At 41.5% G+C, this 12,249-nt stretch overlaps 1 protein-coding gene across 1 annotated transcript in view; it reads left to right on the top strand.

Annotated features, from left to right (window-relative positions):
* KCNK13 (potassium two pore domain channel subfamily K member 13) overlaps window positions 1–8,324 on the top strand; it is a 73,351-nt gene extending 65,027 nt beyond the window's left edge. The window contains exon 2 of the mRNA XM_037395513.1: window positions 1,618–8,324. Coding sequence (XP_037251410.1) covers window positions 1,618–2,510 — 893 coding nt within the window. The 3' untranslated portion in view covers window positions 2,511–8,324. The remainder of the gene's footprint in view (window positions 1–1,617) is intronic.
* Window positions 8,325–12,249: the final 3,925 nt, after the last annotated feature.

The following is a 12,249-nucleotide window of genomic DNA, read 5'->3' as shown; positions in this document are numbered from 1 at the left end:
AAGAAAGCAAGTGGAAATATTTGTGTGCCAAGGGGCACAACAGCAAAACAATTCTTGTCACAAAGAACGTTTGTCTCTTGTCATGCTGTTCCCCACAACACAGGGCTGCAGCCCAGCTCTCTCTATCACAGAAATGTCATGGGGAGGCTTGAGCCTCCTGTAGGTCCCCTAGACACCGCGGTTTGGCTCTGGCTGCAGGCACAGATGCAGTGACCCGCGAGAGCCCGTTCTTGGGTCTGCAGTTCAGAGTGGGTTGTGCCGGCAGGGTGAGGGCGAGGGCTGTCACTGAGCTGTGTGAGGCAGGAGCAGTCTTAGGGAGGAACCTGCACTGGTAGCAGGTTACCGGGGAAGGGATGAGTGTGGTTCAGGCTGTTGGAAACGTGGTCTCTTCACACTGCAGTTGTGTGTGTCCCAAGCACAAGTGTATCATGCTGAATAGGATTCCTTTATCTCCCAGAGCCTAATGTCTTGATTTCATAATTAGCATCTCACAGTTACAAAGAGAAGGAAACAAATAACTGTGTCTCTTGTCCAACATGATTTTTCTGTCCTCTCAGCCAGTGTTTTGGCTTAATTGATCGTTTATGTAATCCCTTATTAATCCTAATAAAACAGTGGCAAAGTCATTTATCTGTATGTATGTATGAGTATTAATTACTCCGGTTTCCTCAATGATGTTCTGGACACGCTTTTTATTCTTTAGTAATATCTTATTAAAGCAAGATTGTCTTATGAGTAGTTTTAACCAAAACAAAATTACTATTTGCCAGCTTTAGGAAGGGAGGGACTTGAGAGAAGACTGAAGCACCTCTGGCCTGAGAAATCCCATGATAGGAAATGAGACCAGAGGAGACTTTTGTTAAGACTCACATACAGTCTTGAGCTGTGGAGTGGGACACAGAGAAATTGGAAAACTTCAACAATGCTGATTTTAAAAGGCCTGATAATGTGTGACAGACACCAGGGTCAGATGCTGGGCAGCTCAAATGCCTGCTGGGGACCCTTGTAAGGGGCTGCTGACCTTGCCAGGGGCTGTACCCTCTAGTGTGCGCTCCCAGACTGGGCTTCCCTGGCTGGGCTGGGGTGGGTGTTGGTGCTGGCTGATATGCCACCTGCACTTACAGCAGGAGCTAAGTGATGGTCAGAAAAATTTCACCTTGCATTAAAAAAACATGGTGGGAATGGACCCCTGCAAGGCCAGGGCCACCTCTGGGTCAGACCCATGGTGCAGAACAGCACCAGAGAGAAGGAAGTGGATGTGATAACATCAAAGCCTGGATGTGATCCAAGGCACAAAGAGGGATGCAGTAAGCCTAGCAATCAGACCAAAATTCAGACCTCCACTAAATGTTTTCTTTGAAAACACTTTTCTGTGTTTTCTTCTGCTTTTTGTTTCATTCTGATTCTGGAGGAGATGCTGACATGAATTTCCTTCCCCTTAGTGCTGGGACATAGTCAAGCACAAGTGGGTAACAGCTGTGGAGAGTGTCTGCTTTTTCCCAGAGCTGAGCTGTACTACAGGGATTTGCTGCCAGTTCGTTGGTCTTGCATGTGACAAAACTCCTGACACGATAACTACAGGTTTATTTTTTTCAACTGTTCTGTTTTGTCTTCCAGGGTTTGGCATGACCACCCCAGCCACCGTTGGAGGCAAAATTTTTCTGATATTTTACGGCCTTATAGGATGTGCAGGGACCATTTTGTTCTTTAACCTGTTCCTGGAGCGCTTGATCACTGTCATAGCCTATGTCATGAAGTCCTGCCATGAAAGACAGCTGAGGAGGAAAGGGGTTCTCCCTCACAACAGCCGGCGGGGCTCAGGGACATCTGAGGTGGACAGCCTGGCAGGCTGGAAGCCCTCCGTGTACTATGTCATGCTGATTTTATGTGTAGCATCACTCATCATTTCCTGCTGTGCCTCTGCAATGTACACACCGATAGAAGGGTGGAGTTACTTTGACTCACTTTACTTCTGCTTCGTGGCCTTCAGCACCATCGGTTTCGGTGATCTGGTCAGTAGCCAGAACATCAACTATGAGAGCCAAGGTCTTTATCGCTTTGGCAATTTTGTCTTCATACTCATGGGGGTGTGCTGCATCTATTCCTTATTTAATGTGATCTCTATTGTCATCAAACAATCCATAAACTGGATATTAAAGAAGCTGGACTGCAGGTGCTGCCACAGATGCCAAAGAAAATTATTTCGTTCACGGAGGAATGTGGTAATGCCGGGAAATGTGCGCAGCCGGAGAAACATCTCTATCGAGACTGATGTTGTCAATGAGAGTGACACAGACGGACGCCGGCTGTCAGGCGAGATGATCTCCATGAAAGACTTCCTGGCCTCCAATAAAGTCTCACTGGCCATCATGCAGAAACAGCTGTCGGAAACTGCTAATGGCTATCCGAGGCAAATGAGCTCTAATTCAAAGCAAAATGGATTCTCTGGTGGGGTTGGAGCCCTAGCAATTATGAATAACAGACTGGCAGAGACAAGTGTGGATAGGTAAAAGAATTACAGTGATAGTGAAACAGTGTGAACCATTTCAACAAGCATAGAAACAACATGAATCAAGTGGAATTAGCTAGGGAAAGAGTGTCACAAGAGGGTGGGATGGATATGAATGGCATACCTCCTGCTGGAAGACCTCTGACACTTTTTTGGGGCTGTCAATGTCTTTTTGAATTGCACAGTCTCAGCCCTCCTTCTTCTCCTTCCTTCTGTTCCTCAAGCAGATCATTGCAAAAGAAATCTAATTTAGCCTTCAGATCAATTTTCCATGTCCTGTTCTCCCCAATTTATGTGAAATACAGATTTCAGGATAAGAAATCTGTGCTATGGGAAGAAACCAAGTGTGTCTACTGAACACATTCTTAATTCAAAGATTGTTCTGAGCTTTCTGTCTTATTCTCGTCATACCTGTTTTCTGAAAGTAGCTTACCTGAGACCAAAAGAGGAATCAGCCTTTCTCTGTGATATTGTAGATCTAATTTAATGGAAAATAATATGAAAGTTGGTAGGACTATTCTGGAGCTATTGTGATGTGAGTGAGAAGAGGCCTTGGCCTTTAGAATTTAATGTAGTCTTCATTTTCCCTGTCAAAATTTATCCTACTTTTGTTTTCTTCTCTGCATTTGCAAAACAAATGATTTTTTTTCTAGGCTACTTTTTCTTCTAGAACTAAATCACTGTGGCTTTCTGTTTCAAAAATATTAAATGACATTGAAAACTGCCACACTGATGAGTTGTATGAATTGTTCCACAAGAATAATCAGAAACTTCCAAATTCCAGTTCATATTTTGCTCAATTGTGACTGAAGCAATTGAAAATCAGCATTATGAAATGCAAGTAGTAACTGAGTTTACACAACAATCTTTAGTACGCAATTAGATTGCCATGCCAACATTCAATGTATTATTATAAGTTACTGTGATCACAAAATCACTTTGGCAGTGTCCTTTTTACCTTTTATGTAATTCTGTCCTTCTTCAGCTGCTTTTCTGGTTTTCAGTGATGGTAATGGCAGGGTCTTGATTAGGGACATAGAAAATATTTAACTCCTCATTTTTCTCAATGAAATGCTCCAAGCGTTCATTATGACTAGAAAGGAGATTTCAATGAGAAGAATAATAACAAGAGCATGAAAACAGGAAAAGAGCTGATCTTTAATGACCATGAGATCATCCGTTCTATTAGGTAACTGGAGAAATGAGGGATTAAATTAACAAAGTCTGGCAAGAATTTAAGGAAGACTGGACTGGATTCCTGATTCTTCTTTAACCATGCAATTCATTAAAGCTAAACAGTATATGAGGGTGTAAATAAGCAGAACTGGTCATGAAAGACCTGACCCAGTTCCCCCTGAAAAGAATACTGCGTGCCTCAGGACCAAGTGTTTTCTCACAGCTAGAAAATATTGCAGAATACTACAGGTTTAGGGAATTTAAAACACCATTATGCAGTTCTTAATTTCTCTCATATGGAACGATGGAGACAGCCTCTTCAGCTTAATTGTATTAGGAACTAATATCATATCCTTGTTCTTCATTCTGGCCAAAAAGTTATTTTATTTAGGTTCCAAATGCTTTAGAATAACATTTTAGTACTTATTTTAAGCAATATATGAATTTGAAAACAAAAACATACCTCTTGGAATCCTTTCATATGATAAAGTAAAACCAGATATTACTTAACTAGTGAAAAGAATTGCAAGCTCTTTTGACATATTACAGCTAAAATGTCCTGATTAAAAGTCTAATCCTGCTGTCCGTCCTTACAAGGAGAGCTTCAAGCTGAAGCCATTAGTCCAGATTTTGATATCAACTCAGCTGTGTAGCAGTGGAATACCCCTAAGAGCATCCCTTCACATTTGCATCCGTGTAAAATCTGAATTGGCTCCCAAACCCCAACTTTGGTGAGAAAAGCAGTCTGACTTGTTTTTTTGAGGAGGGGGGTTATGTATTAGCAAAAATTGCCACTAAGTTATTTTAGGTGATATTATAGTACCCAAGATCTATTCTATTGTTACACCTTTTTTCTTCTCCCAAGACCTTGTCTCAACCTCACTGAATAAAAATACTTGGATATAAAAAAAGTACCGCTCTGAAGCCTTCTTTCCAAATTCATTCAGCAATACCTTTGTTCACTGCCTGCAAACCTAAGATACCTTTGTTACAGAAGTATTCCTCATGCTGCCAACTAGCAGAAATTGTTTAGTACTTTACCTGTTGCTTAAGCAGGGCTCTCATCCCAGGCAGAACAGCCACAGTCTTGAAAAGTGCAACTTCTCCATTTATGCCGATCATTAACTCTTAAGTTATAATCATCAGATTCTGCTGACCACTAAAGGCAGAAGTTACTCAACACTGCTACCTTTTCCAGATGATTGAGGCAATACACATTTTCATTTTAGACAAACAAAACATGCAAGTTTCTTTATTATATAGTTCTGTATCATTGTTAATGAAGGATTTGGCTTCCATATAGGATTTTCACTCAAATCCTTCCATATGTAATTAGCTTTCAAAATTTGGTTCTGGAAGTCTAAACACAGAGCAAAATTCATAGCAAAAAGGTGAGAAAGCAAATAGAAGGAGAGAAAATCGTATACATTGAGGGAAAGAGATAAACATCCTGTATAGTCAATTCAACAGGGATTATTTAACTTATAGAATATGACACATTCTAGTAGCAAATCATTAGGACAGTCTTCAGACGATTTCAGCTGCTCCCAAGACATAAGGAAGTTACGTTGCTCCTTTCCATTCTTTGTGATACCAAGCCTCAGTTATTCGTCACCACAGAGGAATCTTTTATCACCTATTTTCAACAGATCTGAAAACATCTGTGGTTATGAAATCAAGGGACTAATATGTAGTCTTGATCAAATAGATTGGGCAAGGCTGTATGAGACCTTTGGTGTTTGCTAGCTCTGCCTTCATTGATCAGTCCTGATCTCAAGCACTGGCTTCCCCATGACCCGAGTCTGCCAGTTGTAAATCTCTCTGCAGTGGTCTGATTTCATGTCCACTGAAGATAAAGAGGGAATAAGTGCACTAATTTCATCTCATCGTCTCTATTCAGATGTGAATTGCTATTCCAGAGATGGACCAGTACATTCTGTGACTGTGCCATCTTGTATTATGGTGTCATCCTGTCCCCAGAAGACCTCTGACTTTGTCATTGAGTTCCCTCTGTAGCAGCCACACTGAATGCTGAGTGAGGTGGCTTTACCTAGGAGACCATTAGAATTCGTAGAGAACATCTGGAGATAAATAAGAAGACATTTAAGATTGGAAAGAGACATTCTGACTCCAGTCCAATGGTGCTACTACAGTGGGTTTTGTTAAAGGCATTGGACAGAGAAATCCCAAAAAGCTCACTTCATAATTTAGCATCATGTTAGTTACAATAAAAATACAGACAACATCACATTTCTTGCATTACTTTTTAAAGTAGTGATCAGGAATTAAAGGAAATGGTGTCAAATAGCCAGGGATCTATTTTCAAAGCTGTGCAATCTAAATTTTAATGCTGTATTGCTTAGCACTAAAATCTCACTCAACAAGACAGAAGCCTGCTTTCAAAAGTACTGAGTTTCCCTATTGCCTGCTATGAATTTGCATGATGGCTAATGAGATATGGGTATGGGGTTTTTATTGAAAAAATGTTTTAAGGAAAACCCTGGATGTACTGATGCTCTGAATCTGCACTTAACAGGTCAGGAGTACCACTAAAATCAGTGGGTTAAACTGCAAGTTGCAGCCTGGCAGACTGAAACTGAAAGTCCTTAATGGAGTAATCTGGAAGTTGGGCTTATAGTTATGCCACACCTTAATAATATTATTATTGTACAAAACAATTATTGCACATTGAAAGGAAATATTTAGTGCTAACCAAAATACCATCAAATGAGTAAAGGTAGTCCTTAGGGTTTTCTGGCTAGTCAGGTTTTGCAGATGCTTTGCTGGCTATGTAGCTGTAAAGAAAGCTACATTCATCTCCATGAAGGACACGGTCCTCTCTTTACAAGGACACAAACAGGCTTTTTGAAGGCATCTAATTCCTGCTGAAATTCAATTCACCTTGACTTTCAGTAGAAACCAAGTACCTAATTCCCTTAGGCAATTTCAGAGTCCCGACTGTGTATTAGGTTTTGAATTTAAGCTGACCTGACAGTGTCCCTGAAAAGTTCAAACACTTGCAGCAAGGTTTCAGTGCTGCTGGACAGTAATAGCTGAATTCATTTATTTAAAAGCCTTTTATGGTAAACTCTTTGCATCAACCAAATAGCACAAGCAATGTTTACAGTTTGTTTGACTTAATCTTGGCCTCTGCCAGTTTTAATTATATTTGACACATTTACAAATTGAATAAAAAAGAGAAGGTTGGGCTGGACATGAAAACCAAACTAGCTTCATTTCTCAGATGGAATTAATCAAGAGAAAGAGATCAGGTTGGGGAAAGAGCTTTCTGATTAACATTATATTTGAATAAAGTTCCTCAGGAGGTGGAGGGTATTAAGTGGTTTGGATGACTCTTCTCCCAACAGCTGCGGAAATGGAGCCATTTGATATGACCCACTGATGTCCCCACTCTGGGAACAGCAGCTCAGCAAGCCTTAGCTGAGAGAAGGGTCAGCATTTCAATCAATAAAGTTTGCATCTTTTGTTGTTTTGATTTCAGTTGCTAACATTTGGATAATACCATAATTTCTTGCGCTCTTTAAGAACTAGCAAAGTTATTTTGTTCCAATTTAATTTACAAGCTGTGGAACCAAGTGTTGTCTTTGCCCTGGGCAGAAAATACTGCCAAATATACGAGTACAATCTGTCTATTTGAGAACTTTCACAGCAGTTTTTTGCTTAACCTAGGAAGTAAGAATACAATCCCTTCCCTCTTCCCTATCTTCCAAACATATCTTGGCAACAATGCCCACACAGTACTCTGTGCTTACCGTTTAAAAGGTCACATTTCACTAGGAAAATTAAAGCCATTTCTTATCAAGGTGGACTAACACAATCCTATTCTTTATTAGATTTAAGAGAAACACAGTGTGAACACAAAGAATGACGCTTCAGGTCCAAGTAGTCAGAAGCTTTTTGATATGGCCCATGTTTATAAAGCTGTTTCATGTCAGACCAGAGAAAAACTCCAACACTGCAGCTTTTTAAAGTCATTAGTAAATGTAAGGACAACCTTTTGGGATGGATACATTAATGTATATTTTGGTTTTCTACAGTTCCACTCTAATATTTGCCTTCCGTTTTCATTATTTGAAATTATTTGTGATAATAGAATAAAGAATATAAATTTGCAAAGATTTTGAGAGCACAATTGTGAGACTTGTTTAAAATTAAATATCCTTTTCCTCAGGTCACTTAGCTTTTTAGAAAGGGAAAGTTTAAATAAAAGTAGAATCAACGAGCTTCCTTTCCAAGCAAGTGTGCCAGTTTCTGGATTCCAAATGGGTTTTCTATTAGGTGTTCACGCAGAAGCTCCCAGAGAGAGGAAAGATGGCCTAATTTTCAATTATCTTTTTAAATATCTTTCAGATCTATTTCCCCTTTCAAAGCATTAGAACACTGTCAGTGTTTTCTGTTTGTGGTCTTACCTGAGAAAACATAACCTTGCTTTTTGATACCTTTAGAAGAAAAAGATGCACATGAATAAAAATGAAAATAACCTTACATAACCTTTACATGTACTGCTTGAGGCTGCAGAAATCCTCCTTTTTTTGCTAACTAGGTTTGCATCCAGCTCACTGAAGTGGTTTGGTCTTATTAGTGAATAGTCACAGTTCAAATTGCAGAATCATAAAATCATTTAATTAGAAAAGACCTTTAAAATCATCAAGTCCAACCGTTAGAATCACAGAATGGCTGGGGTTGGAAGGGACCTCTGGAGATCATCTAGTTCAACCTCCTGCTAAAGCAGGTTCACCCAGAGCTGGTTGCACAGGATCACATCCAGGTGGGTTTGTAAAGTCTCCAGAGAAGGAGGCTCCACAACTGCTCTGGGCAGCCTGTTGCGGTGCTCTGGCACCCTCAGAGTAAAGTTCTTCCTCACACTGAGATGAAACTTCTTGTGTTGCAGTTTGTGCCCATTGCCCCTTGTCCTGTCACTGGGCACCACTGAAAAGAGCCTGGCCCCATCCTCTTGGCACCCACCCTTAAGATGTTTGTAGACACTGATAAGATCCCTCTCAGTGTTCTCTTCTCCAGGCTAAAGAGGCCCAGCTCTCTCAGCCTTTCCTCACAAGGGACATGCTCCAGTCCCCAAGTCATCTTCATAGCCCTCCACTGGACCCTCCCCAGTACTTTGCCATCTCTCTGGAACTGGGGAGCCCAGCACTGGACACAGCACTCCAGGTGTGGCCTCACCAGGGCAGAATAGAGGGGGGAGGATCACCTCCCTCGACCTGCTGGCCACGCTCCTCCTAATGCCCCCCAGGATCCCACTGGCCTTCTTGGCCACCAGGGCACACTGCTGGCTCATGGACAACTTGCTGTCCACCAGCACTTCCAGGTCCTTCTCTGCAGAGCTGCCTTCCAGCAGGCCAGCCCCCAGCCTGTACTGGTGCGTGGGGTTGTTCCTCCCTTGGTGCAGGACCCTGCACTCGCCTTTCCTGAACTTCATTGGGTTCCTCTCTGCCCAGCTCTCCAGCCTGCCCAGGTCTCGCTGAATGGCAGCGCAGCCTGCTGGTGAATCAGCCACTCTTCCCAGTTTGTGTCATCAGCAAACTGGCTGAGGGTACCCTCAGTCCCTTCATCCAGGTCACTGATGAACAAATACAATCAAAGAACCTTAAAGTTGCATTTGTTCATCTGTTCTACATGCTAGAAATGAGCTGATGGTCTGAATAGTGGGTATTGTGCTAAGTCTGTTAGACTTAAAAAGGCTGGAATCACCATTGCTGTCATCTCTGCAATGGTCAGGGAGATGCTGTGTGACCAGTAAAGTCCATACTGCTGCTGCAGCAGCAATTGCTGGCTATTAACCTCTGGGCGTCGTATTGTCTGCATCTAGTGTACTGGGCCAGAAGTAAACAAGAGATAATGCTTTCCAGAACCACCAGTTCAGAAATTCACAGAATAATTTACTCTGGAAGAGGCCTCTGGATGCCATCTAGTCTCCAAACCATTTTCCAAAGCAGGTCCAGCTAGTTCCTGCCCATGAGTGCAAATATCTGTAATTTGCTGGGTGCTGCTGCTGCTGTGTGTAGCACTCTTGCGGTGTGCTGGGAGTGCCCTTCTCTCATGAAATACTGGCCAGCCCCCCATACCAAGAGAAAATGCCTTTCCTCTGCAGCTATTGCATTTGGGCAAATACTTAGCTTACACATTTCTTTGTAAATAGCATCTAGGCAGCTGCTTTTCTCAGCCTAATACATAGCAGATGGGTATTTTGATCCTTAGATATCATTATGGTTGGTGGTGTTATTACAGATGGCACTATATGAAAAGGCCAGTTAGTCTATCAGCCCCAGGCTTCTAGGCAGGGTATTACCCTTTGGCAAGAAAGCCATGGCATCTTGGCTTAGCTCTGCATGTTGGATTTTGCTCCGTTCTTGGCTCAGGAACTGATTCTTCTCCACTGAAATCAATGGAGACTTTGCTACTGGGCTCTTTATCTGACATTTTTCACAAGAATTAATTTCACTTTACAAAATAATCCAAAGAAATGTTGATTAGCCTTTAGCTTTGCTTTTACCTCCAGCTGTGCAAATACTATTTCTACTCATGCAATACTGAGTTCTGCACCAGCTTATTACCCAGGGACCATTATTTGGTCTACAAAATAATAATCTACTTATAAGGAAGACTTACTTATAATTGAAAGTATCCAGATTATTATATCTAAGAATTGTTTAGTAGTCACTCATTTCCTCAGCTGGAGAACTCTGACAAATTTCTCATTTTCCCTGAAACTTCCTTCAGTTCTGCAAGGACAGGTCTCGCTCTGTGCTTACTGCCTGTATCACCTTGTTCTTTCCCTCAGCTTTCTTCCCTCAGTCCACACCTGCAAGAACCTCTTGCCTTCTCCCCCCCCCCCCCCCTTCATCTTTCTGTCAGTTCATCAAATCCTTCTCCCAGCCAAATATACGATGGGGTTTGCCTCTGTTGAACATTGCACTTGGAAGTGGACTCATTGTCAAAAAAAGATTGTCATAAAACAAACACCTCTTTATTCAATGTAGATTCAGAGCCCTACCTCATCCATTAAATGTAATCATAAAGATGTGTTTTTATTATTTTTCATTCCTGCTTTCACTGAGAGTAGTAAGACAGTTTTTAGGGAGTTGGAATACAAGTATCACATGCAGGTACTTGGGATGGAGAGGAGCAGAAGTCACTTTGATGCCATGGCAGCTGGAAGGGATATTCTGCTTCTTTTTGTACATCCATTTGGCCTGCAATTTGCACACACTTATATACTATCGAATGATGCCTTCAGTAGAGGCTGAGTTGATTGGTAGAGTCATTATTACTTTCGGCTTACCACATTTTAATAAACGAATGGGTCTGTGTTGCTCATTGAGCACAGCAACAATCAGTAACACTCCAGACTTCCCCACGTATTAGGGAAGCAATAGTCTTGACTTTAACTTTCTTCCCTGAGGACTAATCTTCATGGCTGCTATAAAACACAACCATGGCATAGAGGCTAAAGACTTTCATCTCATCATCTTCTCAGCCATGACTTCACTGGCATTTGAGTGCAATTTCTTGCACCAGTACCAGAGGCAGTAATAAGATGTTCTTAAAGCATTTTTGCGTGAAACCTCATGGAAACAAATTGCATGTGATCAGACTGTGCATATGTGTCTGTGTGCCTCCGCTCTGTTTTAAACATGGACCAATTTAAAAAAAAAAAATGCCAAAGGGGGAGAAGTCTCACACAGAATTGACATCCTGGAAGTTTTCATAAATGTTAACACCTCACCTGAGAAAAAGTCTGAGAAGCAGGCTCGCAACCTGTCAGATACAAGAAAAGCCACACAAAACAGGTCAGGAGGGAAAAACAGTGAGATGCACAAAGAGAATGATGTTCTGAATATCCTGTCAGCCGAGAAGGTGTCAAAGAGAGCTTACACCTCCTCAGACATGCAGCACAGATCCCAAGGGAGAACAGTGAGTGTTGTGATACTTTAGCATCACTAAAAAAAAGATCTCTTTAATCTGCCAAGATTTTAACTTTTTTATTTATAGCTCAGTCCCTACCCTGAGCTCTGTTACCTTCCTTGGATGCCCTGTGCTTAAACCACTGAAACTACAGAAATGTGTCACCTTATCTGCAAAAGATTTGGTCCATGTTTGACACCATGCACGGATCTGTGCAACAGCAAGTAGTATCCACAGACCACAGTTCATGACAACAAGAAATCAGAGAACTTTGTTGTGCTTTTCATGCATTTCCAGTGTTAGAGATTCTACAGTTGTCCCAGGCAACCTATTGCAAATTTTTTTTAAAAAAAAATTTCTAAATGCTTAATTTCACTTTCCCTAGCTACAGCCAAAGTGCATCGGTTGCATTCTAGCCATGCTGAATACGGAGATTAGAATATTCCCTTCCTTTTCCAAAAGAAGTGATTTTTCACAATATCTCCATTCAGTCTTCACTATGTCTGACTAGAAAAATCCCCTTCCACGTGTGACATCTCCTATAGTTGCTCTACTGTACTCCAGACTATCTGCTAGATCCACTTTTTTCCCCTTTGACATATGGTGCTCAAAATCAGATACAG

The sequence above is a fragment of the Falco rusticolus genome, chromosome 7 (assembly GCF_015220075.1).
Source record: "Falco rusticolus isolate bFalRus1 chromosome 7, bFalRus1.pri, whole genome shotgun sequence".
Classification (NCBI taxonomy): Eukaryota; Metazoa; Chordata; class Aves; order Falconiformes; family Falconidae; genus Falco; species Falco rusticolus.
Note: the sequence above shows the minus strand (reverse complement) of the source record. Positions and strands in the feature narration are given on the sequence as shown.